The following is a 27,729-nucleotide window of genomic DNA, read 5'->3' on the forward strand; positions in this document are numbered from 1 at the left end:
TCCCTCTTATGTGTAAGTCACCCTGTGCCTGTTAGGGGTGCAGGGTGAGATGTCCTGATATTGTGTAGACATGTCTAGGGGGGTGGGAGGTTGTTCATTGTTTAATGCCATGTGGTTGCATCTCATTGTTCTATTGTTTGTCTGGCTTGGGAGCAAACTATTATGGGATGTATGTGTTTGTGTGTATTGGTTGGTGGGGGGGGGTCTTCAGCGGCCCTCCGTCCTGATGGGACTGTCTGCTGATGTGAAGTTTGAATACCTTTTGTGTCTCCTGTTAATAAATGTAGATTCAATACTGTATATATAATCCTCCTGCACTCAATGGAGTCCCTGAAATACTAAGCGGCTAGCACTCAAACTGGTACCCAACAGTCAAAAGATCAATATCATGTGATAGGTTAGTGCAGCGCTACAAACATAAGAGCATAATAAATAACATATAATAATAGACACAATATGAATGGCACACATCTCATAGTGCAATAAGGTGACCATGTGATGATAAAACAGAATAGATGTGAACATATGTGGCCCAAGCCCCACTCAGTAATGTGAGAAGTGAGTACTATATAGGTATGATAAGTGAGTACACAAAGTACATCACACGATATGATGGCGCTCAGCTGAAGACAGAACACAATGTAGGTGAGAACACAGTAAGCTTCAAGTGGAGTCACATCGCTGTATAAACGTTCATTAGGCTATAAGGTGGTGCTCAAGCTCAAAGCAGTAGAAAATGCAATAAAGGTGATCACACGATAAACGTCAAGTGATGGTGAGTGACTCCTCCTGTGGCTAAATTGCCCCCTCACCTCCACTCAGCAGCCCAAAGGGCCTGTACGGCTTTAAGATCACTCAGGATCTTGATCCAAAATTGCAGAAATCACCAGCAAGTCTCCCATGGACATCTCATGCGGTAAGGTAAGTAATCAGGGTACACTGGCTCCTGGTCTCAGCAGGATAAACCTCTCAACCGGGTGATAAAAGCACAGGAAGAATCTCTCAGAGCATATAAAGCCATACAATAGGTGCTTTTATTAAAAAAGTAAAGTTGTAAACTCACATGGTGTATAAGAAGCCACCATTCCATAGGGATGTATGGGTGTACTGCATGGGTTTCCTATTCACATTCAAGGTAGGCTAAGATGGCGGCCGTACCAGAAGTACGTCACCGCGGACCGGATGCTGCGTCACCACGTATCTATGCGTTGCGTCACCGTCATGTGACTTCGTCAGGATCGTGACGACCATCACTTGAAGTTTATCGTGTGATCACCTTTATTGCATTTTCTTTGTGTACTCACTTATCATCCCTATATAGTACTCACTTCTCACATTACTGAGTGGGGCTTGGGCCACATATGTTCACATCTATTCTGTTTTATCATCACATGGTCACCTTATTGCACTATGAGATGTGTGCCATTCATATTGTGTCTATTATTATATGTTTTTTATTATGCTCTTATGTTTGTAGCGCTACACTAACCTATCACATAATAAATGTAGATTGCCCCACCCAGGGTCATTATGCAGGGAGGGGGGACTGTCCGCGGGGTGCATATATCTTGTATCTGTGTTCAAATAAAGTAGTCTACCTCCTGGTTTACTTCAGGACTGGTGTCGTCTAGTCTTGTATGGTCGGCTGTGGTGTCTGTGGTCGGTGTTCAGACGGGGAAGTGGTATTCTAACAGAAGTACTCAAGCGCAGTCTGGGTCAGTTCCGTTACAGCTGTGTATGGGGGAGGGGCAAGAAGCTAAGGAAGATATATATGGGGGATGGGTGAGAAGCTAGGGAAGGGTGAGAAGTTAGGGAGGGATGTGTATGGGGGAGGGGTGAGAAGCTCAGAAGGGGTGTATGGGGGAGGGGTGAGAAGCTGGGAAGGGATATATATGGGGGAGGGGTGAGAAGCTGGGAGGGATGTGTATGAGAGAGGTTTGAGAAGCTGGGGGGATGTGTATAGGGGAGGGGTGAGAAGCTGGGGGGATGTGTATAGGGGAGGGGTGAGAAGCTGGGGGGATGTATATAGGGGAGGAGTGAGAAGTTTGGGACGGATGTGTATGGGGGAGAGGTGAGAAGCTGGGGAGGGATGTGTATGGGGGAGGGGTGAGAAGCTGGGGACAGATGTGTATGGGGGAGGGGTGAGAAGCTGGGAAGGGATGTGTATGGGGGAGGGGTGAGAAGCTGGGGACGGATGTGTATGGGGGAGGGGCGAGAAGCTGAGGAGGGATGTGTATGGGGGGGGGCGAGAAGCTGAGGAGGGATGTGTATGGGGGAGGGGTGAAAAGCTGGGGAAGGATGTGTATGGGGGAGAGGTGAGAAGCTGGGGAAGGATGTGTATGGGGGAGGGGTGAGAATATCCCTACATCTCCCCCTCATTGCTATCATCTCCCTACTACTGCTCTCATCACCTCCCCAAAATGCCACTTCCACTCATTCTTATCATTTTCCTCTCCTCCGTTCCCAAAATCCATTCACTATATCCCTCTACTCCTCCCACACAATTGTATATTGTGTCCTCACTGCTTCCTTCGCTCCTCTACGGCACCCACCACCTCCTCCTATTACTCCACTCTCCCACTGACCCCAACACCTCCACTAGTAGTTTCTCATGCTCCTGCACATCCCGCTCCCATGCCACCTTTCTCACCCTTCTCCTCCTCCTAGCCGCGGGAGACATCTCCCTGAATCCTGGCCCTCCACCACCTCCCTCACCCACACAACACCCTCCCGCCTCCACGTCCTGCCCCAACCCCCACAACTTAGTATCTGTTCCCCTGCTCCCTAAAATCTCCCCCCCCATTTTCATGTGCACTCCTAAACGCCCGATCGGTGTGCAACAAGCTCACCGCCATCCACGACCTCTTTGTTTCCCGCTCCCTCAACCTCCTAGCGATCACAGAAACCTGGATCCAGCCCACTGATTCTACCTCCCTTGCTGCACTCTCCTACGTAGGTCTTACCTGGACCCTCTCACCCAGACCCAACGGTCGTAAAGGTGGTGGGGTTGGTCTGCTCCAGTCACTGCAGAGCACCTTCTGAGTCCGCTCCAGCCCTGGCACACTGATCACACCAAAACCCTCAAACGACACAGTCGTGCCCTGGAGCGACTATGGCGCAAAACCAAATCCCAACAAGCCTTCACCCGCTACAAATCTGCCTTCCACACCTACACCTCCTCCCTCCACGCAGCCAAACAAGCCTACTTCCTGACCCTCATCAAGGCCCTCTCCTCCAATCCTTGCTGACTCTTCTCCACCTTCAACTCTCTACTCTCGCCACCCCACCTCCACCCAGCACCTCACTCACTGCCCTTGAGATTGCCAATCACTTCAAAAACAAGATTGACACAATTCGCAAGGACATCGCCGCAACTCACACGCCCTCTCAACCCGTCCCCTCTCACACAGCTACCCCCTCATCCCCCCTCCCCCTCAACATAACCCACAGGGACTTTGTCGCTTTTCAAACTCCCTCCAACCCCCTTCCCCCTCACTCAACTACCCCCTCTCCCACGGCCCCACCACTGCTCTGACCTCCACTTCCACCCCACCCTACATTCCTCATACTTAAGCCCCCCCAACACTCCGCACCTTTGACCTTACTACCATCGAGCAAGTCTCCAAGATCCTCTCTGATGCCCGCCTCACCACCTGCCCCCTCGACCCTATCCCCTCACAACTCCTACGACCTCCCTCCCCCTCCATTCTACGCTCACTCACCCACATCTTTAATCTCTCCCTCTCCTCCGGCACTTTCCCCTCCCCTCTGAAACATGCACACATCACCCCCATACTTAAAAAGCCCTCCCTGGACCCCATTGACCCGAACAACCTCAGACCCATCTCCCTGCTCCCATTTAAATCTAAACTCCTCGAGGGCCTAGTCTACACCCGCCTAAGCTCTCACCTCAATGACAACAACCTCCACGATCCCCTACAGTCCGGCTTCCTTCCCCTACACTCCACCGAACCTGCCTTACTCAAACTCTCCAACGACCTGCTAACCGCCAAAGCTAATGGCCACTATTCAGTGCTCCTACTCCTTGACCTCTCTGCAGCCTTCGATACAGTCGACCACCCCCTCCTCCTCAAAAAACTACACTCCCTCAGCCTCAGAGATTCTGCTCTCTCTTGGCTCTCATCTTACCTGTCACAACGCTCTTTCAGCGTTACCTATAATGCTACCACCTCCCCCCTCACTCCCCCTCTCTGTTGGGGTCCCTCAAGGCTCTGTTCTCAGGCCCCTTCTCTTCTCCATCTATACCTCCTCCCTTGGCCAACTCATACACTCTCACGGCTTCAACTACCACCTCTATGCCGACGACACACAAATCTATCTCTCAACCCCCCACCTCACCCCCTCGGTCTCCGCCTGAATCACACACCTACTGAGCGACATATCAGACTGGATGTCACTCCACTTCCTTAAACTGAACCTCTCTAAAACTGAGTTTCTTGTCTTCCCCCCAGCCCGGACACCACCCCCCATTGACTTCTCCGTCACATCCAACAACGCCACCATCAAACCCGCCCCGCAGGCCAGAGTACTTGGTGTCATGCTGGACTCCAACCTATCCTTCTAGCCCCAAGTCCAATCTTTAACAAACTCGTGCAGACTCCACCTCCGCAACATCGCCAAAATCCGCACGTTCCTAACCCCAGAAACCACTAAACAGCTCATCCACTCCCTCATCATATCACGACTCGACTACTGCAACTCCCTCCTCACTGGCCTGCCTCGCCGCTGGCTATCCCTGCTTCAGTCCATCCTGAATACGGCTGCCAGACTCATTGACCGCTCCATCTCCGCCACCCCCCTCTGCCAATCCCTCCACTGGCCTCCACCCCCCTCTGCCAATCCCTCCACTGGCCTCCACTCAGTGTCCGCCACCCCCCTCTGCCAATCCCTCCACTGGCTTCCGATTGCACAACGGATCAAATTCAAAATCCTAACACTGATGTACAAAGCCGTCCACCATACTGCCCCGAACTACATCACTGACCTAATATCCAAGTACCGCCCAACACGCACACTCCGCTCCTCACAAGACCTCCTTCTCTCTAGTTCCCTGGTCTCCTCCTCCCATGCCCGCCTCCAGGACTTCTCCAGGGTGTCACCCATCCTCTGGAACTTCCTGCTGCAACCCATCAGATTATCACCTACTGTCCTCTCCTTTAGGCACACCCTGAAAACCCATCTCTTCAGGGAAGCCTACCCCACCCCCTGCTAACTTGCCGACCTCCTCCACTCTTCCTACTACTCCATCCCCCACAGCTATCTCCTCCTGTACCACCATCCCCCCCTCCTAGATTGTAAGCTCCAAGGATCAGGGCCCTCAATCCCCTCATGTTTTGCATTGTATTGGTATTGTTCTGTCACATGTTCTGTCCCCCTTTGTAATGTACAGCGCTGAGCGAACTATTGGCGCTTTATAAATACTGTATAATAATAATAATAATCTGGGGAAGGATGTGTATGGGGGAGGGGCGAGAAGCTGAGGAGGGATGTGTATGGGGGAGGGGTAAGAAGCTGAGGAGGGATGTGTATGGGGGAGGGGCGAGAAGCTGGGGAGGGGCGAGAAGCTGAGGAGGGATGTGTGTGGGGGAGGGGCGAGAAGCTGAGGAGGGATGTGTGTGGGGGAGGGGCGAGAAGCTGAGGAGGGATGTGTGTGGGGGAGGGGCGAGAAGCTGAGGAGGGACGTGTGTGGGGGAGGGGCGAGAAGCTGAGGAGGGACGTGTGTGGGGGAGGGGCGAGAAGCTGAGGAGGGACGTGTGTGGGGGAAAGGCGAGAAGCTGAGGAGGGACGCGTATGGGGGAGGGGCGAGAAGCTGGGGAGGGACGCGTATGGGGGAGGGGCGAGAAGCTGGGGAGGGACGCGTATGGGGGAGGGGCGAGAAGCTGGGGAGGGATGCGTATGGGGGAGGGGCGAGAAGCTGGAAAGGGATGCGTATGGGGGAGGGGCGAGAAGCTCGGGAGGGATGCGTATGGGGGAGGGGCGAGAAGCTGGGGAGGGATGCGTATGGGGGAGGGGCGAGAAGCTGGGGAGGGATGCGTATGGGGGAGGGGCAAGAAGCTGGGGAGGGATGCGTATGGGGGAGGGGCGAGAAGCTGGGGAGGGATGTGTATGGGGGAGGGATATGTATGGGGGAGGGGTGAGAAGCTGAGGAGGGATGCGTATGGGGGAGGGGCGAGAAGCTGAGGAGGGATGCATATGGGGGAGGGGCGAGAAGCTGAGGAGGGATGCGTATGGGGGAGGGGCGAGAAGCTGGGGAGGGATGCGTATGGGGGAGGGGCGAGAAGCTGGGGAGGGATGCGTATGGGGGAAGGGCGAGAAGCTGGGGAGGGATGCGTATGGGGGAGGGGCGAGAAGCTGGAAAGGGATGCGTATGGGGGAGGGGCGAAAAGCTCGGGAGGGATGCGTATGGGGGAGGGGCGAGAAGCTAGGGAGGGATGCGTATGGGGGAGGGGCGAGAAGCTGGGGAGGGATGTGTATGGGGGAGGGGCGAGAAGCTGGAAAGGGATGCGTATGGGGGAGGGGCGAGAAGCTGGGGAGGGATGCGTATGGGGGAGGGGCGAGAAGCTAGGGAGGGATGCGTATGGGGGAGGGGTGAGAAGCTGGGGAGGGATGTGTATGGGGGAGGGATGTGTATGGGGGAGGGGTGAGAAGCTGGGGAGGGATGTGTATGGGGGAGGGGTGATAAGCTGGTGAGGGATGTGTATGGGGGAGGGGTGAGAAGCTGGGGAGGGATGTGTATGGGGGAGGGGTGATAAGCTGGCGAGGGATGTGTATGGGGGAGGGGTGAGAAGCTGGGGAGGGATGTGTATGGGGGAGGGGTGAGAAGCTGAGGAGGGATGTGTATGGGGGAGGGGCGAGAAGCTGAGGAGGGATGTGTATGGGGGAGGGGCGAGAAGCTGAGGAGGGATGTGTATGGGGGAGGGGCGAGAAGCTGAGGAGGGATGTGTATGGGGGAGGGGCGAGAAGCTGAGGAGGGATGTGTATGGGGGAGGGGCGAGAAGCTGAGGAGGGATGTGTATGGGGGAGGGGCGAGAAGCTGAGGAGGGATGTGTATGGGGGAGGGGCGAGAAGCTGAGGAGGGATGTGTATGGGGGAGGGGCGAGAAGCTGGGGAGGGATGTGTATGGGGGAGGGGTGAGGAGCTGGGGAGGGATGTGTATGGGGGAGGGGTGAGGAGCTGGGGAGGGATGTGTATGGGGGAGGGGTGAGAAGCTGGGGAGGGATGTGTATGGGGGAGGGGTGAGGAGCTGGGGAGGGATGTGTATGGGGGAGGGGTGAGAAGCTGGGGAGGGATGTGTATGGGGGAGGGATGTGTATGGGGGAGGGGTGAGGAGCTGGGGAGGGATGTGTATGGGGGAGGGGTGAGGAGCTGGGGAGGGATGTGTATGGGGGAGGGGTGAGGAGCTGGGGAGGGATGTGTATGGGGGAGGGGTGAGAAGCTGGGGAGGGATGTGTATGGGGGAGGGATGTGTATGGGGGAGGGGTGAGGAGCTGGGGAGGGATGTGTATGGGGGAGGGGTGAGAAGCTGGGGAGGGATGTGTATGGGGGAGGGATGTGTATGGGGGAGGGGTGAGAAGCTGGGGAGGGATGTGTATGGGGGAGGGGTGAGAAGCTGGGGAGGGATGTGTATGGGGGAGGGGTGAGAAGCTGGGGAGGGATGTGTATGGGGGAGGGGTGAGAAGCTAAGCTGGGAGGGATGTGTATGGGGGAGGGGTGAGAAGCTGGGGAGGGATGTGTATGGGGGAGGGGTGAGAAGCTGGGGAGGGATGTGTATGGGGGAGGTGTGAGAAGCAGGGGAGGGATGTGTATGGGGGAGGGGTGAGAAGCTGAGGAGGGATGTGTATGGGGGAGGGGTGAGAAGCTGGGGAGGGATGTGTATGGGGGAGGGGTGAGAAGCTGGGGAGGGATGTGTATGGGGGAGGGGTGAGAAGCTGAGGAGGGATGTGTATGGGGGAGGGGTGAGAAGCTGAGGAGGGATGTGTATGGGGGAGGGGTGAGAAGCTGAGGAGGGATGTGTATGGGGGAGGGGTGAGAAGCTGAGGAGGGATGTGTATGGGGGAGGGGTGAGAAGCTGGGGAGGGATGTGTATGGGGGAGGGGTGAGAAGCTGAGGAGGGATGTGTATGGGGGAGGGCTGAGAAGCTGAGGAGGGATGTTTATGGGGGGAGGGGCGAGAAGCTGGGGAGGGATGTGTATGGGGGAGGGGCGAGAAGCTGGGGAGGGATGTGTATGGGGGAGGGGCGAGAAGCTGGGGAGGGATGTGTATGGGGGAGGGGCGAGAAGCTGGGGAGGGATGTGTATGGGGGAGGGGCGAGAAGCTGAGGAGGGATGTGTATGGGGGAGGGGCGAGGAGCTGGGGAGGGATGTGTATGGGGGAGGGGTGAGAAGCTGAGGAGGGATGTGTATGGGGGAGGGGTGAGAAGCTGAGGAGGGATGTGTATGGGGGAGGGGTGAGAAGCTGAGGAGGGATGTGTATGGGGGAGGGGTGAGAAGCTGAGGAGGGATGTGTATGGGGGAGGGGTGAGAAGCTGAGGAGGGGTGTGTATGGGGGAGGGGTGAGAAGCTGAGGAGGGATGTGTATGGGGGAGGGGTGAGAAGCTGAGGAGGGATGTGTATGGGGGAGGGGTGAGAAGCTGAGGAGGGATGTGTATGGGGGAGGGGTGAGAAGCTGAGGAGGGATGTGTATGGGGGAGGGATGTGTATGGGGGAGGGGTGAGAAGCTGAGGAGGGATGTGTATGGGGGAGGGGTGAGAAGCTGGGGAGGGATGTGTATGGGGGAGGGGTGAGAAGCTGAGGAGGGATGTGTATGGTATCTATACTCCCACTGTGAGAGTACCAGAAATGATACTATAGAGTATATAACATGTTTCACTCCCTACATTCACTCCTCCCTTGATCCTATAGCACTGTTATCTCTTGCTGAAGTTAAAGTAGAGCTCCACCCAAAAGGGGAAGTGCTGCTTTAACTAGTTGATGACCGCAGGTAGCCAAATGACGTCTGCACTGTGGCTGGCCTGTCCTGGGAGGCCGTCCTATGATGTCCTCCCAGAACGCGCTCTCCTGCGTGCCCCACGTGATCTCCGTGATTGCCGTGTCCTATGACACGCTGGTCATCAGGAAATGCAATTGCCGGGTCTTGACTGCACTTTCCTCACCCTGTCAGAGCATGAGGAAAGTACTGCTGGCAGTTGTCAGAGGAGGGATCGGCATCGATCATTGATGATCAGTGCCTTGAGGATCGGTGCCCAGCACAGCCACCTACCAGTGCCGCCCACAAGTGCCCAGCAGTGTCACCCACCTTTGCCCAGCAGTGCCGCCAGTCAGTGCCCAGCAGTGCTGCCTATGAGTGCCGACTATCAGTACCCATCATCAGTGCTGCCTATCAGTGCCAGCTCATCAGTGTCACCTATCAGTGCCGTCTATCAGTGCAGCCTCATCAACGCACATCAGTGAAGTAGAAAAATTACCTGTTTGCTAAATTTTAAAATAGAAACAAACTTTTTTTTTCAAATTTTTTGAAAAATGTATTAATGAATCTTAATGTATGAAGATATTATTTGTAGTGTACAAATTACAACCTGTATGTTATCTCTATGGGTTGTACCCCTTCTGACTTACTGTTTGTCAAGACTCTAGAAGTAGCTCTATAGGTCCACAGTTTGGGGTTCCCTAGGGTGCGGGATCTAAGCTCCAGTCTGCTTGGTCACCAGAGCCCCTGATGGTGGGGATGGACTTGGAGCAGGCTGAGACCAGGTCGCGGCCCCCAGGTATGTCCAGGAGACCGCTAGTGTCACATACTTTAGTAGTGAGCCTGACGTGAGGAGGCAGAGCAGACCAGAGCAGGATGCGGATGGATCCGTGCGGCAGGTAGCGGAGTCAGGCGGGCCGGGTTTTGTATTCAAGAAGGCAGAGAAGACCAGAGAAGTAGGCAGAAGGATAGTCGGGTCACAGGCCAGGTTCAGCAACAGGAGGTCAGAATGACCAGGAGCAGCCAGAAGAATATCCAGAGACAAGCCAGGGGTCAGGGCAGGAGAAGGTCAATGGTAGTCAGGAGCATGCTAGGTTCGGCAACAGGAAACAACTCAGAGTCAGGAATCCCAGGCAAAGGAATAAGACCATACGGCAATTTAGATCCTGCAGTGGCCCGTTTAAATAGCCCGCCCAGCGCCGAAAGGCGTGCCTGGGTCCTAGTGCCTGCCCGGTGCTGTCATTGGTGACAGGTGCGCCTGGGTCTTAGTGCCCGCCTGCCTGTATGTCTTATCGGGATGCTGCGCATGCACATATTCGTGCGATCTTCCCTGACATTGCCCCCCCCTTATGGGCAGCCTCTGGATGCCCAATTGACTCCTCTTTTGCGGGTGACTGCAAAAAAATTCCTGAACTAAGTCTGTGGCATGAACATTCTGAGCTGGTTCCCATGAGTTTTCCTCCGGACCATACCCCTTCCACTTAATAAGGTACTGTGTCTGACCCCTCCTTTTCCTACAGTCCACAACAGCCTTGACCTCAAATTCCTCTTCCCTGTCCACGTCTATGGACTCGGCGCGCCTTGACCTATGACTAGGAAATGGATCGGGTACGGCAGGTTTCAACAGTGACACGTGGAAAACTGGGTGTACTCTAATGGACTCCGGAAGTGCCAATTCATATGTGACTTTAATTCTGTGTCTTATCAAGAATGGGCCCACAAACCTTGGTGCCAACTTCCTCGAAGGGCACGCCATCTTCAGATTAGTTGTAGCCAGCCAGACCTGGTCTCCCAGATGCAGAATCAGTTCTTCCCTTCTCTTTCTGCCGAAGACCCTCTTGTTGTCTTCCTGGGCTTTTGCGACCGCCTCTTGTAACAATTTATTGTTAGAGACAAAGAAATTTAGTATATTCTGAGCAGCAGGAACGGAAGTTTCTGGGACCAGGTCAGGTAAAAAGGTAGGGTGGAACCCATAGTTAGCAAAAAATGGTGATTGTTTAGTGGCAGAATGGCTAACATTGTTATATGCGAACTCTGCCAGAGGTAAGATTGCCACCCAGTAGTCTTGGAGGAAGGATGTGTAACATCTGATGTATTGTTCCAGTGTCTGATTGGTTCGTTCGGTTTGCCCATTTGTTTGTTTGTGGGTGGTAGGCAGAGGAAAAGGATAACTTGATTTCCAGGGTTTCGCATAGTGCTTTCCAAAATCTCTAAGTAAATTGTACCCTTCGGTCCGAGACAATGTTCACAGGAACTCCATGGAGTCTTACGATTTCTTTAATGAAAATCCGAGCAGTCTCAGAAGCAGAGGGTGTATTCCTTAGTGGCAAAAATTGGGCCATTTTTGATAACCGGCCACAACCACAAAAATAGCAGTATGTCCTTGGGAAGGCGGAAGTTCCACTATAAAGTCCATGGATATCATTTTCCAAGGCCTATCAGGCACTGGTAGAGGTTTAAGTAAACCCCAGGCCTTGTTTCGAGTGGTCTTGTTCCGATTGCAGATGGCACAAGTCCTTACATATGTTTTGCAATCCTTAGCCATATTCGGCCACCAGAACGAGCGTTGGGCCAATTCCAATGTCTTGGAAACCCCGAAGTGACCTGCTTAACGGGTGATCATGGCAGTAACCCAGAACAAGAATTTGTGCCTCTTCGGGTACCAAAATTTGCTCCCCTTTCCATAAAAGCCCTTCCCTGTTCTGTACAGTGATTCCAGGTGGACTAGAGGCTCCTACTGAGGCCTGCTGCAATTGACACAGAAGTTCAGACTTTTTTTTTTTATATTAACAATTTTTATTGGTTTTCATGAAATACAAACAGTATATTTCAAAAGGATAAGAAAAGAAAATAAACATAACAGAAAGATACATCGATGGCAAAATTAAATAGTGTCAGGACCAGCGGAGTCATAAATATCAATGTAAAGGATATCAGGGCCTTGCAATGTGGGCCGGCATAGAAGAGGTGAAAGTATCCCACGGGAGCCAAATCATCTCAAATACAGCAAACGAACAACTATGTAGTGCAGTCAAATATTCCATCTGTCTTACATCAGCAATGAGTTTGTACAAAATCGACATTGAAGGAGGATTAGAGGATAACCAACACACAGGAATGCTTCTCCTGGCCGCGGTCAGCACATGGACAGCGAGTTTCCTGGATACTTTAGGTAATCCTGGGAATGGTAGACCCAGTAAAAAATGTAATGGATCAAGTGGGAGAGAGACATGCAGCAATGAATTCAGCAAGGAGAGAACATCCTGCCAGAAAGGAGTAATGGAGCTGCATATCCAAAAAATATGATAGAGAGAACCGAGGTCTCTACTACAGCGCCAGCAATCAGGAGAAGCACTCGGATTATAAGCATGCAGAACCTCAGGTGTTTTATACCATAACATCATAATCTTGTAAATATTTTCCTTAAAAACCACACAGACAGAAGATCTAGATGCATTTTCCCAAATTTTCTTCCATGTTAATAAATCAATATCGCATTGTGTGAATTGAGACCACCTACGCATGTAAAGGTGAGTATCATTGGATAAGGAGGGGGCTTCCATAAGAAGTTTATAAGTATTAGAGATTATACCCCTATGGTGGGGACCCTGCATACATAAACTTTCAAAGGGAGTAGGCTTCCCCAGAGTCAATGAAGGAGATAAAGTGGAAACAAAGTGGCGTATTTGAAGATAAATATATAGGTGTTGAGAAGGTAAAAGGGCTTTTTTCTGGAGGACTGGGAATGAGTGTAACTTACGAGACACCGGGTGTACCAAGTGACGCAATTGAAAAAGGTTAGCTACAACCCAATGCGACATCCGGGACATGGCCATATTGTCTGGGAGATTAGGGTTATAGAGGACATTTGTCAGTGGGGAGCAATCAGAGGCCAGTGTAAATTTAGCCCTACATTTCCGCCAAACAGTCAGAGAAAAATACATAGGTCCCAGAAATAAATGGCGAAAGGTGGAGACATCCACTGCTGAGGTCGACCAAAGGAGAGAGCATGGATGAGCTGGGGACAATTGCAAAGATTCGATCTCAGTCCATGTGTTGGGAGGAAGATGGGAAGACCATGACATGAGAAAACGAAGATGAGTTGCGTAGTAATATGTTATAATATCCGGGGCCCCCAAGCCCCCCCTAGATCGTGGGGAAAGCAAAACAGAATGTGCAATCCTGTGCCGCCTGTTGTGCCAAATAAAATGCAGGAAAGATTTCTGAAGAGAGTGAAGTTTGGACATAGGAACGGGAACGGGGAGGGTCGCAAACAGGTACAAAAGTTTAGGCAACACTGTCATTTTTAATACGTTAATGCGTCTTAGGAAAGAGATGGGCAAGGCATCCCATCGTTTCAGAGAGCGAGAAATTGCTATAAATAGTGGAGGGAAATTGGCCTCGTATATGGATTGGTAAGAGGAAGTAAGATTAGTAACTAAATATTTTAAAGAATGGGTGCACCACCGGTAGGGAAAGGCTTCCTGAAGCAAGGATAATGTGACAGGTGGGACGTGAATTGGGAGTGCCTCATTTTTAGACGTATTAACTTTGTAACCTGAAATAGCCCCAAATTGTTTCAAAATCTGATGCAAAATCGGTAAAGAAGTATAGGGACTCGTGAGTGTGAGGAGGATGTCGTCTGCAAACAGCGATAATTTGTACTCATGGGTATGGGAATGTATCCCGCGAATAATGTCTGCTCCTGAGGATCGAAATTCCCTCAAAGCCATCCACCTTTTTTGAATGGAGTTGAGGCCCTTGACATTATACGACAGAAACCTCAAAGCCATTATAAAATAACAAAAATTGAAGCAAATGTGTTAGCATACAAAAGAAGTGAAATACCATTGATGGAATAGAAAAAAAAAACAAAAAACAATAAAGTAACACAGAAAGGTGTAAACATAGAAATTGACATAAGTATCCGTGAGGATATAAACTCGGGAAAAACCAATTGGCCCAAGTCGTCTAGGCCTATGGCTAGACAAATTCGGGAGCAGCATGACAACCAAGACATCAGAAAAATCGTCATGCCCGGCCAGATAAAACAGAAGTGAGAAAATGCACCCAACAATGGTTCGGCCGGACAGAAAAGAGAAACCCAAAAAGAAAAAAAATTATGTAAAAAAACCCAGGAAGGAAGGATCATCACCGGAAACACATCGGAAGGGCACCCCAGAGAATCATCATACAGACGGATCGATCTACTGAGGGTGATGTGGACGCTGTGGGGTACGTGTGAGTCTCTTCCGACCTCCGCGGACTGGAGTCCAGATCTTGTTGGGGGTGGCGGATGGACGAGACGGAGTTGGTGGCAGAGGGGACACATCTTCAGGCAAAGGTGGAAGTCCCAGGTGCTTTAAGAAGGAATCCGCCTCATGAAGATCACGAAGCACGACTTGGGTATTATCCCTAGTTACGACCAACCGGAAAGGAAACCCCCATTGGTAAAGGACATGATGTTGTTGAAGGTGTGTGGTGAGCGGCTTCAGGGCTCGCCTCTTGGCCAAGGTAGTCGGAGACAAATCGCAGAAGAGTTGGAGTCTGTCACCTTTAAATTTCAGAGATGATTTGTGGCGAGAAGCTGATAATAAGGCTTCTTTGCTTTGAAAAAAGTGGAAGCTAACTATGACGTCACGTGGTCTGGTGCCTTCGACAGGTTTTGGGCCCAGTGAGCGATGAGCCCTGTCCATTCGCCAGTCTGTTTCCGGAACCAATGGAGCAGTTGCGCTAAAGAAGGACAGAAGGTGACGGTGCAATTGCGCATCAGCGATTGATTTGGACATACCGCGTATACGGATATTTTGGCGCCGTTCCCTGTTTTCTAAATCCTCTTGCTGGAGCTGCATTTGGGACATGGAATGCTTCAAATATGCGTTATCCTCCTCCAAAACACGAACGTATTGCACCAAATCATCAAACTCAGTCCCCAATTTATCAGTGCGGTCTCCAATCTGAGTTATTTCCCCTCTGAGATCTAATGCCAGCTTTCCAATTTTAGTGGATATGGATGCGGTAATATTGCGCAGAAAAATTTGCAGCTTGTCATCTAGCGCTGAAAGTGTGAGGGAAGGAGACTGTATGGTTTGCTGAGATATCTGGGTGGAGGGAGGATGATTTCCCGATGCAGAGTATTCTGCTGCCCCCCCAGTTATATGCTGGGGATCCCCAGTTTTATTATGGGGATCAGAGTCCTCCATCTGGGGCTGAGTCAGGGCAGAGGCAGGCATGGAAGCTGACAGGCATGAAGGTGCAGTACCCTCCGTGACCACCGGGGGGCCGGGATCTCTCCCTGGGTTCCTGGGCATACTGGAGGCCGGGGATTGCGGCCTGGACAGGAACCGCCGGAGCGGCGAGGGCCGCAAATCCAGTGGCTATGGGAAGGGGGGCTTCCAGCGCCCTATCTTCCCCATACAGGTCTCTCCCTGGAGCCGGGCCGGGTGCCAAGTGGGTGTGACTCACCCTTATTAGCAGGGAAGCAGTGGCGCGTATCAGGTGAGTCCGTGCTGGCCGGGGATGAGCGGAGCTCAGCTAAAATGCAGCCGCCATCGTCCCTGGCCGCGCATGCGCCCCCGAAGTTCAAACTTTAATAGCAAGAAATTCCCTGCTGGTAGAATGGTGTCCGGTTTTGGAGATTCTTTTGGATCCTCGAACATATGTGAAAGCGCATCTGGTTTAGTGTTTTTGGATCCTGGCCTGTAGGTGATGTGAAAAATGAATCTGGAGAAAAACAGTGCCCATCTAGCCTGGCGTGGTTTGTGACGTTTAGCAGTCCTTAAATATTCTAAATTCTTGTGATCGCTATATATCAGAATTGGATGTATGGCCCCTTCCAGCAGGTATCTCCATTCCTCCAGTGCTGTCTTTATTGCCAAGAGTTCTCGGTCCCCAATGTTGTAGTTCCTTTCAGCTGAGGTAAGTTTCCTAGAGAAGAAGGCTACTGGATGCATTAGTTCCTTCAGGCCTTTCCTTCGTGAAAGAACTGCCCCTACTGCGTTTTAGGACGCATCTACTTCCAAGGTGTAAGGAAGAGAGGAGTCTGCATGGCTTAAGATGGGGGCTGCTGTGAATAATTTTGTCAGTGTCTCAAAAGCCGTTTGCGCCTCTGGGGTCCAATGGAAGTGGACTCCTAACTTGGTGAGGTGAGTGATAGGTGAAATGAGGCCCGAAAAGTTCTTAATGAATTTCCAGTAGAAATTTGCAAATCCGATGAACCCCTGAACTCCTTTTTTGTCTGAGGGTACCGGCCATTCCAAAATTGCTGTGATCTTTTGGGGATCCATTGCAATTCCGGCAGTAGAGATGATCAGGCCCAGGAATGGAATGCTCTGTTGCTCAAAGTTGCATTTCTCTGCCTTAGCATATAGTCCATGCTGGCGAAGCCGTCCCAGAACGCATCTCACATGGTCTCGGTGTACCTCCAGAGATGCGGAGAAAATCAGAATGTCATCCAGGTAGATGTAATATATAAATGATGTAGCGCTGTAATAACTCATGAGTATGGTTATAAACATATCACTCTACTGACATCCAAAAGATGGCAATTGTGACATATATAAGTGATGCGTGCAATATAGAATACACTTATAAATATCCAAGTGATCATAAACAAGTGATCATATCATCATTGTCACACAGTGCTTCCCTATACAGGGTTATGCATCATCAGATAAGTGACTTATATAAACAATGGTGATAAAAAGTCCACTATATTCGGTGTCAAGTTGTGTCTCAAAAATCCACACAATGCAATGATCACACCATGTGCTGCTGTGCCAGTGCAGGTAGTGAGAAGTACTCCTATATGGCAGGCGTGCCCGCTCACTTTCCCCCTGCGACCCACAGGGGCCAAATAAGCCTCTTGGATCACCCTGGATCCTACACGATTCCTCCAGGCCAGAAATGACTCCACCACCTTCTATACTCTCTCCTCCTCCTTCCTCTATTCCTCTTTAGTCAGGCAATGGTAGGATGCTCATAAGTATGATGTTTGGGAATCCTGTGATTCACCAACCGTATGCAACCATATATAAGTGTATTCTATATTGCAGGCATCACTTATATATGTCACAATTGCTATCTTTTGGATGTCAGTAGAGTGATATGTTTATAACCATACTCATGAGTTATTACAGCGCTACATCATTTATATATTAGATTTATTAGTTCTATCTTAAGGTGAGATTTGGATGTGAGCGGCTGTTCCTTTTACTCATCCTAGGAGACATAGAAGCGCAGGAGGATTTACATATATCATCCAGGTAGATGACAACAAAAACATCCAGGTAATCTCTGAAAATGTCATTAATGAAATGTTGGAAAGTAGCAGGCGCGTTGCATAACCCAAATGGCATGACCAGGTATTCAAAGTGGCCGAAACGGGTGCGGAAGGCCGTTTTCCATTCGTCCCCTTCCCGTATGTGGACCAGGTTTTATGTCCCTCTCAAATCCAACTTGGTGAAGATAGTGGCAGTCTTGAGTCTCTGGAATAGTTCAGGAACCAAGGGAAGGGGATACCGGTTCTTAACGGTAATCTTATTTAGTTTCCGATAATCCACGCAGGGCAGCAAGGACTTGTCCTTTTTTTCTATGAAGAATATTCCAGCTCCAGCTGGTGAAGTGGAGGGCCAAATGAACCCTTTCTGAAGATTCTCCTCAATATATTCCTTTAGAACTCCTAGTTCCCATTCAGATAAGGGGAAGATCCGCCCAATGGAGATTTCAGACCCGGGAAGCAAATCGATCGGACAGTCATAGGATCGATAAGGAGGAAGTATATCTGCTCCCCGTTTACTGCATACATCAAGATAGTCATGGTAAGCTGGAGGAATTGTTTGAAAGAGTTCCGTATCAGAGTACATGCACAGTAGGGTAGGTGGACCTGAGGATACCTTGGCCAAACAATGTTCCTGGCAGTAAGAAGAGGGAAATTGGATCGAGCCCGACTTCCAGTTAATTTGAGGTTCGTGTGCCCGTAGCCAAGGAAGGCCCAGTATGAGAGGAAACAGTGGAGCGGTGATAGCATCTAGAAGTAAAAATTCCTGATGATGGTTGGTTACTGTAGTATGGATTGGTGGGGTCTCTTTGTCTGCCAGTCCGGATTTAATACGGGTTCCATCAGCAAGAAAAATGTTTAACCCGTGTTCTTTTGGCAGTAATGGGATATGTTGTTGGGCGGCAAAGTTTAAATCTATGAAGCAGCTGCAGGCCCCCGAGTCAATAATTGCCGTCACCTACACAGTTCTTCCGGGATGCCGGAAGGAAATGGGAACAGCCAGGTGAGTTGAACTATTTGAACATGATGGAGGAGCAGCTGAAGAAACAAAGATGCACTTACGCAATTTAGCTGAGCAGGAATGCACATAATGGCCTGGTTCTCCACAGTATAAACAGAGGTTGTGGACCCGACATCTTTGGCATTCCTCGGTAGTTAGTGAAGGATGTATTAGCCCGAGTTGCATAGGTTCCGGGGCATCCGTATCCTCAGAATCCCGGGTTCTAGCAGGGGGATTTTGCTGGGCTGGAAACTTGGGTAGCACCCAGGTAGGCCTCAGAGCTTGGTTGGATCTTTCCAACCTGCGTTCACGTAGCCGACGGTCAATCTGGATGGCTAACGCAATCAGATCTTCCAAGGAACCAGGTATGCCTACCTGAGCTAGCTCGTCCTTGAGGGGCTCGGCCAGGCCCAGGTGGAACTGATGTCGTAGGGCTGCATCATTCCAGTTTGTGTCACCACTCCATCGTCTAAAGTCTGAGACATAGTCTTCTGCTGCTTGGCGACCCTGTTGAAGCGCATGTAATGCTGTTTCAGCTGTAGTTGTCTGCTGTGGATCGTCGTATAGCTGGGCCATGGCATTGAAAAATGTAGTCATGGTGTTTAGGTGTGGATGGTGACTCTTGAGCAGGCAGTGGGCCCAACCCTGAGGTTCTCCCTGCAGCAAGGAGATGATGAACCCCACCTTAACAGTCTCTGTGGAGAAAGTTTGTGCTTGCAGGTCAAAATACAGCTGACATGCGTTTCTGAATGCCCTGAATTTTACTTTGATCCCCATTAAATCGTTCTGGAGTAGGCACACAAGGTTAAGGTGAAGGTAACTGGACCACCGTACTAATACGGGTTTCTGAGGAATCACTAGCCGAGGGAGAAGTAGCCGGATCTGTTGGTACAGAAGCGGGTGTAGCCAAGGTTTGGATACGTTCTTCCAAATGTGCATATCCATCCTGTAAGATCTTAACAGCCTGGGTAAGTGCGGTCAAATGATGACATATCTCATCCAGGGGAGAAGGTCCTCTTCCAGGCTCAGACATGGCCGTATGGTACTGTCACGACTCTAGCGGTAGCTCTATAGGTCCACAGTTTGGGGTTCCCTAGGGTGCGGGGTCTAAGCCCCTGTCTGCTTGTTCACCAGAGCCCCTGATGGTGGGGATGGACTTGGAGCAGGCTGAGACCAGGTTGTGGCCCCAAGGTATGCCCAGCTGCGGTAGAGGAGACTTCTAGTGTCACGTAATTTAGTAGTGAGCCTGACGTGAAAAGGCAGAGCAGATCAGAGCAGGATGCAGATGGATCCATGTGGCAGGTAGCGGAGTCAGGCGGGCCGGGTTTGGTGTCCCAAAAGGCAGAGCAGACCAGAGCAGCAGGCAGAAGCATAGTCGGGTCACAGACCAGGTTCAGCAACAGGAGGTCAGAATGACCAGGAGCAGGCAGAAGAATATCCAGAGACAAGCCAGGGGTCAGGGCAGGAGAAGGTCAATGGTAGTCAGGAGCAGGCTGGGTTCGGCAACAGGAAACAACTGAGAGTCAGGAATCACAGGCAAAGGAATAAGACCATACGGCAATTTGGATCCTGCAGTAGCCCGTTTAAATAGCCCGCCCGGCACCGATAGGCACGCCTGGGTCCTAGTGCCTGCCCAGTGCCGTCATTGGTGACAGGTGCGCCTGGGTCCTAGTGCCCGCCTTCCTGTATGCCTTGTCAGGATCCTGCGCATGCGCAGATTCCTGTGCCGTGGTGATCTTCCCTGACACTGTTGAGTCCTGCAATCAACTTGATGAGCTCCTTGTAAAACTATTATCTCTTTCCAATAACATCTATGAACAAGAGAAGATATGGACCCCACAATTCCTCTATATACTCCACAATTCTCCCAAGTGGACACCTCGTAAGTGGTTCTCCAGTATAGACTCCCAGTTTGGGGAACTCATTTAGAAGAAGCCGTCAGCTAGAATCAAACTCCCTACTCTACAGTATGGTGAAGACCAAGGAGGCCTAGCAATACCAAATGTTAGACTTTATATTATAGCTGCCCAACTTCAACATCTTACCAGGTGGGACTTAGTAGACACATTAGATCCCATCCATCGGTTGCTACTTCCATCAGATACAGATTTCACATCACTCTCACACTTGTTAATGGGCTTCAGATGGCACCAGTGGGAAAGGCATGATCTCTCATATATTTATTCCAGTCTTTTGACTCTTACTGAAGACTTATAGAAAGAAATGGAAAACAGTCAGAGGAAATCAGAGAAAGTGGTGGGAGATGATTTTGACCTCCATACCTCTCATCTCTCTGTCCTCTTCACAGAAACTCAGTCATTTCTTTTGCATAGATCATTCAGGACCCCAGCTCAATTGTTCAGCTAGGACAGGAGGGATTTCCCCTTTGACCCCACTTGTAGCGGTGATGTCGGGGATTTGATACGTGTTTTGGAGATATTCAAAAAGTGGAACGATATGACCAGTATTATAATGTTGGTATTCAATATTCCTCGGGTGTGCCTCTTGGTGTCAATAGAGGAGGAATTATTTACACCTCCTCCTATTACAAGTCATATAGCAATAGTGAGGCTGCTGTTTATTGACCATAAAAAATATCCCGATCTTGGCTATCATCTCAAACTCCCAGCAGACAACAGTGAATTGAGCAGGTGAACTCCACATTAACATGTGAAAAACAAACTTACCAACATTGTAATTCCCCCAGGAGATGTATGTCTGGCAGAACTGGCTGGATACTCCTTGCTCACTCTTAGTTAGTTCTTCATAGGCTTTTAAAATCTTATCTCTTTTATCCCCATAGAAGGAGAACGGCCAGTTGTATCCTACTGAATGGTGACTACATGGGAGACCCATACTTGGGGTATGATCCTGGAGACACAGGCCTCATTGATCGGTGTCAGCTATCTATGTATGTACTGGGGGAGTTACTTGCCGTGTACAGCTGAATTGTTCTAGGTTGTTTCTTCTTTTCTCTGTTCATTTGTTTATAAAAGGTAAAAGTGACACCATAGACAAAGCAAGTTATTGTTCTGTATGATCTGTAACAGTGCCACAACTGCCTATACATGAGAATGTATGACTCCATTGTCTGGGCTGAATGTTGGGAATACTGTGCGCACTTATAAACTTTATTAATAAAATCTATTTGATTAAAAAATACTGTAGATAATGCTGTACATATTCTTTCTATTCATAAGATATATTTAGTAATGAACATTAAAAATAGAAAGCAACTTTATGTAGCCCTTTATATAGAATTCTTTTTTCTTTCTCTACAGGTAGATTGATGAACCAGGTTTTTGGGACATTTTGGTCTTCATGAATACAGCTGAGTCACATGGAAAATAAAACACGTATGTCTTAATTGACTGAAAGTCTTTATTGCAGTTCACTGGAGGATTCACACGGGATACAAGTCATATCTGTGTTCTAAAAGTCATGGTTTGGATCCTCTTCCACATTGATCCAGCAGGAGAAAGGTAATTTCAGTGTTCTGGAAGTGACAATGGCTTTACAATAAAGTCCAACCCAAGTATACATAAGAGGAGTTATTTCAAACTACTTGTTTGTAGATTTTACAATGGAGAGAAAATATATCACACACCAGAAGGCTTGCAAGGGAGAGAAGCCATATCATTGTTCTGAATGTGGCAAAACTTTTACAAGCAAGAGATACCTTATAATACACCAAAGAGTTCACACTGGAGAGAAGCCATATCAGTGTTCTGAATGTGATAAAGCTTTTACAGTGAAGTCACATCTTAATAGACACCAGAGGATTCACACTGGAGAGAAGCCATATCAGTGTTCTGGATGTGATAAAGCTTTTACTCATAAGTCAAGTCTTATCATACACCAGAGGATTCACACTGGAGAGAAGTCATATCAGTGTTCTGAATGTGATAAAGCTTTTACACAGAAGTCAGATCTTATCAGACACCAGATGATTCACACTGGAGAGAAGTCATATCAGTGTTCTGAATGTGATAAAGCTTTTACTCATAAGTTACGTCTTATCAGACACCAGATGATTCACACTGGAGAGAAGCCATATCAGTGTTCTGAATGTGATAAACCTTTTACACAGAAGTCACATCTTATCACACACCAGAGGATTCACACTGGAGAGAAGCCATATCAGTGTTCTGAATGTGATAAAGCTTTTACACAGAAGTCACATCTTATCACACACCAGAGGATTCACACTGGAGAGAAGCCATATCAGTGTTCTGAATGTGATAAAGCTTTTACACAGAAGTCAGATCTTATCAGACACCAGAGGATTCACACTGGAGAGAAGCCATTTTAATGCTCTCAATGTGACAAAACTTTTTCAGTTAATGCCGGTCTAATCTATCACCGGAGGATTCACAAATTTCATCATAGATTATATTCTGGAAAAAAGGAATATTAAAGAAGTTTCAGGTGTCACAAGTTAGTTTCACATCCCCAATGTCATCCCACAAGCTAAAGAAGAAGGGAAAAGATAAAATGCTACTTTAAGAGAAACAAACTAAAATCTGAGCAAACTGGAATGTAATGATTGGATGAACTGAGTTTAGTGCTTATGTCCATCAATACACAACTAGAAGGGATTTGAATATTTTATCGCTTGACAATTTGTTTTAAGATAAGCATCAATAACTGAACAGCTTCCCTCATGATTCTCATCTTTATCTTTTTTTATGGAGCTTTGAATGTACATGTAATGCATTTTCATGATTCACCAACTGAGTTGTGTTTCCAAGCATTTTCTTCATTTCTGGATCCTGAGGTAATACATGACCAACACTGCCTCAGTACCAGAGACTAGGATGGGGTCTATTATCTTACCAAGTCTCTGAAGCCTCAGTGGGAGAGTCCATTCCAGGTTCTTCTGACTATTGATACATGATCAGCCAGGCTTGAGGTCTCCAGCTAAGCCCACCTTGTCCACTCCTCCCATTACATGTTCCATCTCCTCTCCCATTGTCAATGCCTTCTTTCCACATTTCATCTCTCATTGATATTATTATTATTATTATTATACAGGATTTATATGGTGCCAACAGTTTGCTCAGCGCTTTACAATATAACGGGAGACAATACAGTAACCATACAGTTTAATACAAGAGGGATAGGAGGGCCCTGCTCCTCAGAGCTTACAATCTAGGAGGGAGGGGCTAGTGGTACAAAAGGTAGTAACTGTGGGGGATGGACTGGTTGGAAGAGTAAAAGATTCCATTATTAGCTGAGGGCAGGATAGGCTTCCCTGAAGATATAGGTTTTCAGAAATCACCTAAAAGTGAGCAGAGTAGTCGATAGTCTGATAAATTGGGGTAGAGAGTTCCAGAGGACGGGGGAAGCTCTGGAGACGAGCATGGGAGGAGGAGACAAGGGAGCTAGAGAGCAGGAGGTCGTGCGTGGAGCGGAGAGTACGGTTTGGGTGATATTTGGAGACAAGATCGGTGATGTAATTTGGGGCAGAGTTATAAATGGCTTTATATGTTATTGTTAGTGTTTTGAATTTTCTCCGTTGGGCAATGGGAAGCCAGTGGAGGGATTGGCAGAGAGGGGTGGCGGACACTGAGTGGAGGCCAGTGGAGGGATTGGCAGAGAGGGTGGAGGCCAGTGGAGGGATTGGCAAAGAGAGGTGGAGGACACTGAATGGAGGCCAATGGAGGGATTGGCAGAGGGGGATGGAGGACACTGAATGGAGGCCAGTGGAGGGATTGGCAGAGGGGGATGGAGGACACTGAATGGAGGCCAGTGGAGGGATTGGTGGAGGACACTGAATGGAGGCCAGTGGAGGGATTGGCAGAGAGGGGTGGAGGACACTGAGTGGAGGCCAGTGGAGGGATTGGCAGATAGGGATGGCTGATACAGAATGTTTTGTAAGGTGGATGATATCAGCAGCATTCATGATAGACTGAAGAAGGGATAGCCTGCAATGAGGTCGGCCAGTGAGGAGGGAGTTACAATAGTCGAGGCGTGATATAACAAGGGAGTGAATAAGTTGCTTAGTGGTTTCCGAGGTTAAGAACGGCCATATCTTGGAGCTGTTGTGGAGGTGAAGTCTACAAGATTTGGACAGTGATTGGATTTGGGGCTGAAATGACAGATAGGAGTCTAGGATTACACCTAGCACCCTGGCATGAGGGGAGGGACTGATGGTTGTGTTATTGATCTTGATGGAGAAGTCAGGAAAGGGGGCACGGGCTGGGGGCAATACTAAGCTCAGTTTTGGAAAGATTGAGTTTGAGGAAGTGGAGTGACATCCATGCCGATAATTAGCTTAGTAGGTTAGTAAAGCGAGAGGAGACTGAAGGGGTGAGGTGTGGAGGAAACTGAAGGGGTGAGGTGAGGGGTAGAAAGATAGATTTGTGTGTCATCAGGATAGAGATAGTACTTAAAGCCATGGGAGTTTATCAAGTAACCAAGGGAGGAGGTGTAGATGGAGAAGAGTAGGGGTCCAAGGACAGAACCTGGAGGGACCCCTACAAAAAGAGGAAGTGAAGAGGAGGAGGCAGAGTTAAAGGTAACGCTGAATGAGCTCTGTGATAGGTAGGAGGAGAACCAGGAGAGCGCAGAGTCTTGGAGGCCAAGAGAGTGGAGTTTTTTTGAGGAGGAAGGGATGGTCAACCGTATCAAAAGCTGCAGAGAGGTCATGTAGTAAGAGTAAGGATCAGTGGCCATTGGTTGGGATGAGTACGGAGTAGTGGCCATTGGTTGGGATGAGTACGGAGTAGTGGCCATTGGTTGGGATGAGTACGGAGTAGTGGCCATTGGTTGGGATGAGTACGGAGTAGTGGCCATTGGTTTTAGCAGTTCATAGATCATTAGTGAGTTTTAGTAGGGTATTTTCAGTGGAGTGGAGTGAGGGAAAGCCAGACTGTAAAGGTTCGAGAAGGTTGTTGTCGGTGAGATGGGAGCTCAGGCGATTGTAGACTAAGAGTTCTAATAGTTTAGAGGTAAATGGCAGCAGGGAGATAGGTCTTAAGTTGTTCAGGTTGGTGGGGTCCAGGGAGGGCTTGTTAAGTATGGGAGTGAAGTGCGCATGCTTTAGAGGGAAGTGGAAGGCACCAGTAAAGAGGTAAAGATTGAAGATGTGAGTGAGGGAGCATAGGATGGAAGAAGAAGGTGACCGTAGTAGTTGTGAGGGGACAGGATCCAGGGGGCAGGTAGTGAGACGGGCTTCTGAGAAACCTTAGTGACCTCTTTGGTAGTAGAAGGTCAAAAGAGGAAAGTGTTGAGGGAGGTTTAGTATAAGGTGTGCTAAGTGGGATGGATGTCTGTGCAGTGAAGATGTCCCTATGAATTGCATCAATCTTGTTTTTGAAATGATTTGCAATCTCGTGAGCAGTGAGTGAGGTACTGGGTGGAGGTGGAGAAAGTTGAGAGTTAGAAGTAGAGAAGAGACAACGAGGACTGGATGACAAGCTATTGATGAGAGTGACAAAGTAGGCTTGTCTGGCAGCATGGAGGGAGGAATTGTATGTGAAGAAAGCAGATTTATATTGGGTGAATGCTTGGTGAGATTTGGTTTTACGCCACATTCGCTCCAGCACACGACTATGTCTATAAGATCTCTGGTGTTGTCAGTCTGCCAAGGTTGTAATGGTCGGGGCCTGATGCTTCATGTTAGAGGAGCAAGTGAGTCTAATGTGGATGAAAGTGAACTGTTGTAGACAGCAGTGGCCAGGTCAGGGCAGGACAGGGGAGAGATTCTGTCATAGAGTTGGTCAGTTGCAGAGTGGAAGGGAGAAGGGTTCAAGTTGTGAAGGTTTCTGCAGGTGATTGCTGATTGGAGGGATAAGTGTTTGAAGATGAGGAGACTGAAGGTGATGAGATTGTGATCAGAGAGAGGAAAGGGGGTGTTTGTGAGGTTGTAGGATATCATCTCATGGGTGACAACCTTTCAGGCAGGTCTGTGTCTGTGACACCAGCTAGAAAGAAGTCTCTGTTCAGTGAGAAAACAACATCCCAAGCTGATGCAGGCCTTCCAATACTGAGTTACTGCTGATTTAGGGGATGTATTCAGCAGTAAAACGTAAGCCCAGCTGGCCACTTGTGTTCCATGTGGTTCTGCCAAATGGGATTCCATCAGGTGAAGATCAGAAATCCTTGTTCCATGTTTTCTCTTTCCAGCTATTACTCCTCTCCATAGACTAATCACACAATACAACTGCCAGAGATCTGAACTTACAAAGTGCTGAGTGTGCGGTCATATTCCTACCACTTCTTCCGGGGGACTGACATTCCTCTGATTGGGGTTCACAATAATCACTCTGAGTGCACACATCTCTTTTTGGTGGAAAGTTTGTAAAGAAAACTTCTTCTCCCTGGAAATATTACAACGTTGGCACCAAAGTGTAACTATGGGCAACATCAATAATGACATTAATAATGAAATCTGTCATTAGCAGAGCAGGCTTTGTTTTTCCGATTCTCCTATTGTTTTATTTTTTTGTTGTCCCTCCCAGTAGATATTTTTTGTCTACTTCCTGTAGAAGGCCAAGTCTTTTGGGATAAAATGGCAGTTGGAGGGGTTGGGGCAAATCTTATAACACTGCTGGGGGTGCTCACAACTGTCAGTTGTCATTCATATGGGGGGTTGGACCTTATAGAGAACCTGTTGCTGTAACTGCTGTAGAAGCGTTAGCTGAAGTTGGGCTTTACTTGTTGTGTGTCTTACTTATAATCTATCTAAGACTTCCCTGTACAGGGTGACAACGCTGCTGTGTAATGTTCCTGCAGAATGATCAGGGTTGTCACCCTGTTACAGAAGGTGGGAAAATAACAGATCTACAGACAGGACCAACAGCTGATACAACTATGTTGCAGAGGGAACTCTGGGAATGCTAATGACAGATTGCATTACACATTCAGTTAGCAGACTTCCTGCTGTTGGTCTGATGTTTGAATTGTGTTCTGATATTTACTGTCCTGCTGTAAAAGGTGTAAATGATCGCCCGCATGTTTCCTGTAGTAGCAGGGACTACAAACTCATATCAGGAATAGTAGGATGATAAAATGTAAGTTAATAGATAGGGCCGCGCCCCTACAATAAGGTATATCTATATAAATTATATATTAGATTGTTATTAATAAACACTGGCTGGATTTTATCATGAATAATTCACATATGAAAAAATAAGAGAAATCCTTATAAAGTACAGCAAAACGATTTTCTGGATATATATGTGTGAATTTTTGTTTTTAAATAAGAAATGAATAATAAATATGAATAATAGAAAAATATATAAAAAATAATAATAAACAAATAAATAAAAATAAAAAATATAAATGAAATATAATCACAAAATTTTCAAAATGAAAAGATGAAAAAGAATGTAAAAATGAAATGGTGTCCAAAGTCTATGAATAATAGCGGAGTATTCTATTCGTGTCCACAATAGTAATTGCTGTATATAAGGAACTGTAGAAATAAATCCTTGCTTGAATATTGACCCTTTTATGGGCT

General features: G+C 48.7%; 1 protein-coding gene across 1 annotated transcript in view; it reads left to right on the top strand.

Annotated features, from left to right (window-relative positions):
• The window catches only part of LOC149470559 (uncharacterized), a 432,748-nt gene that overhangs the window by 278,848 nt on the left and 126,171 nt on the right, over positions 1 to 27,729 (top strand). Inside the window, exon 4 of the mRNA XM_089662246.1 lies at positions 21,962 to 22,545. Coding sequence (XP_089518372.1) covers positions 21,962 to 22,545 — 584 coding nt within the window. The remainder of the gene's footprint in view (positions 1 to 21,961; positions 22,546 to 27,729) is intronic.

This window comes from Staurois parvus, unplaced genomic scaffold (genome assembly GCF_062004578.1).
Source record: "Staurois parvus isolate SC_StPar_1 unplaced genomic scaffold, SC_StPar_1.0 ptg000038l, whole genome shotgun sequence".
In the NCBI taxonomy this organism is placed as follows: Eukaryota; Metazoa; Chordata; class Amphibia; order Anura; family Ranidae; genus Staurois; species Staurois parvus.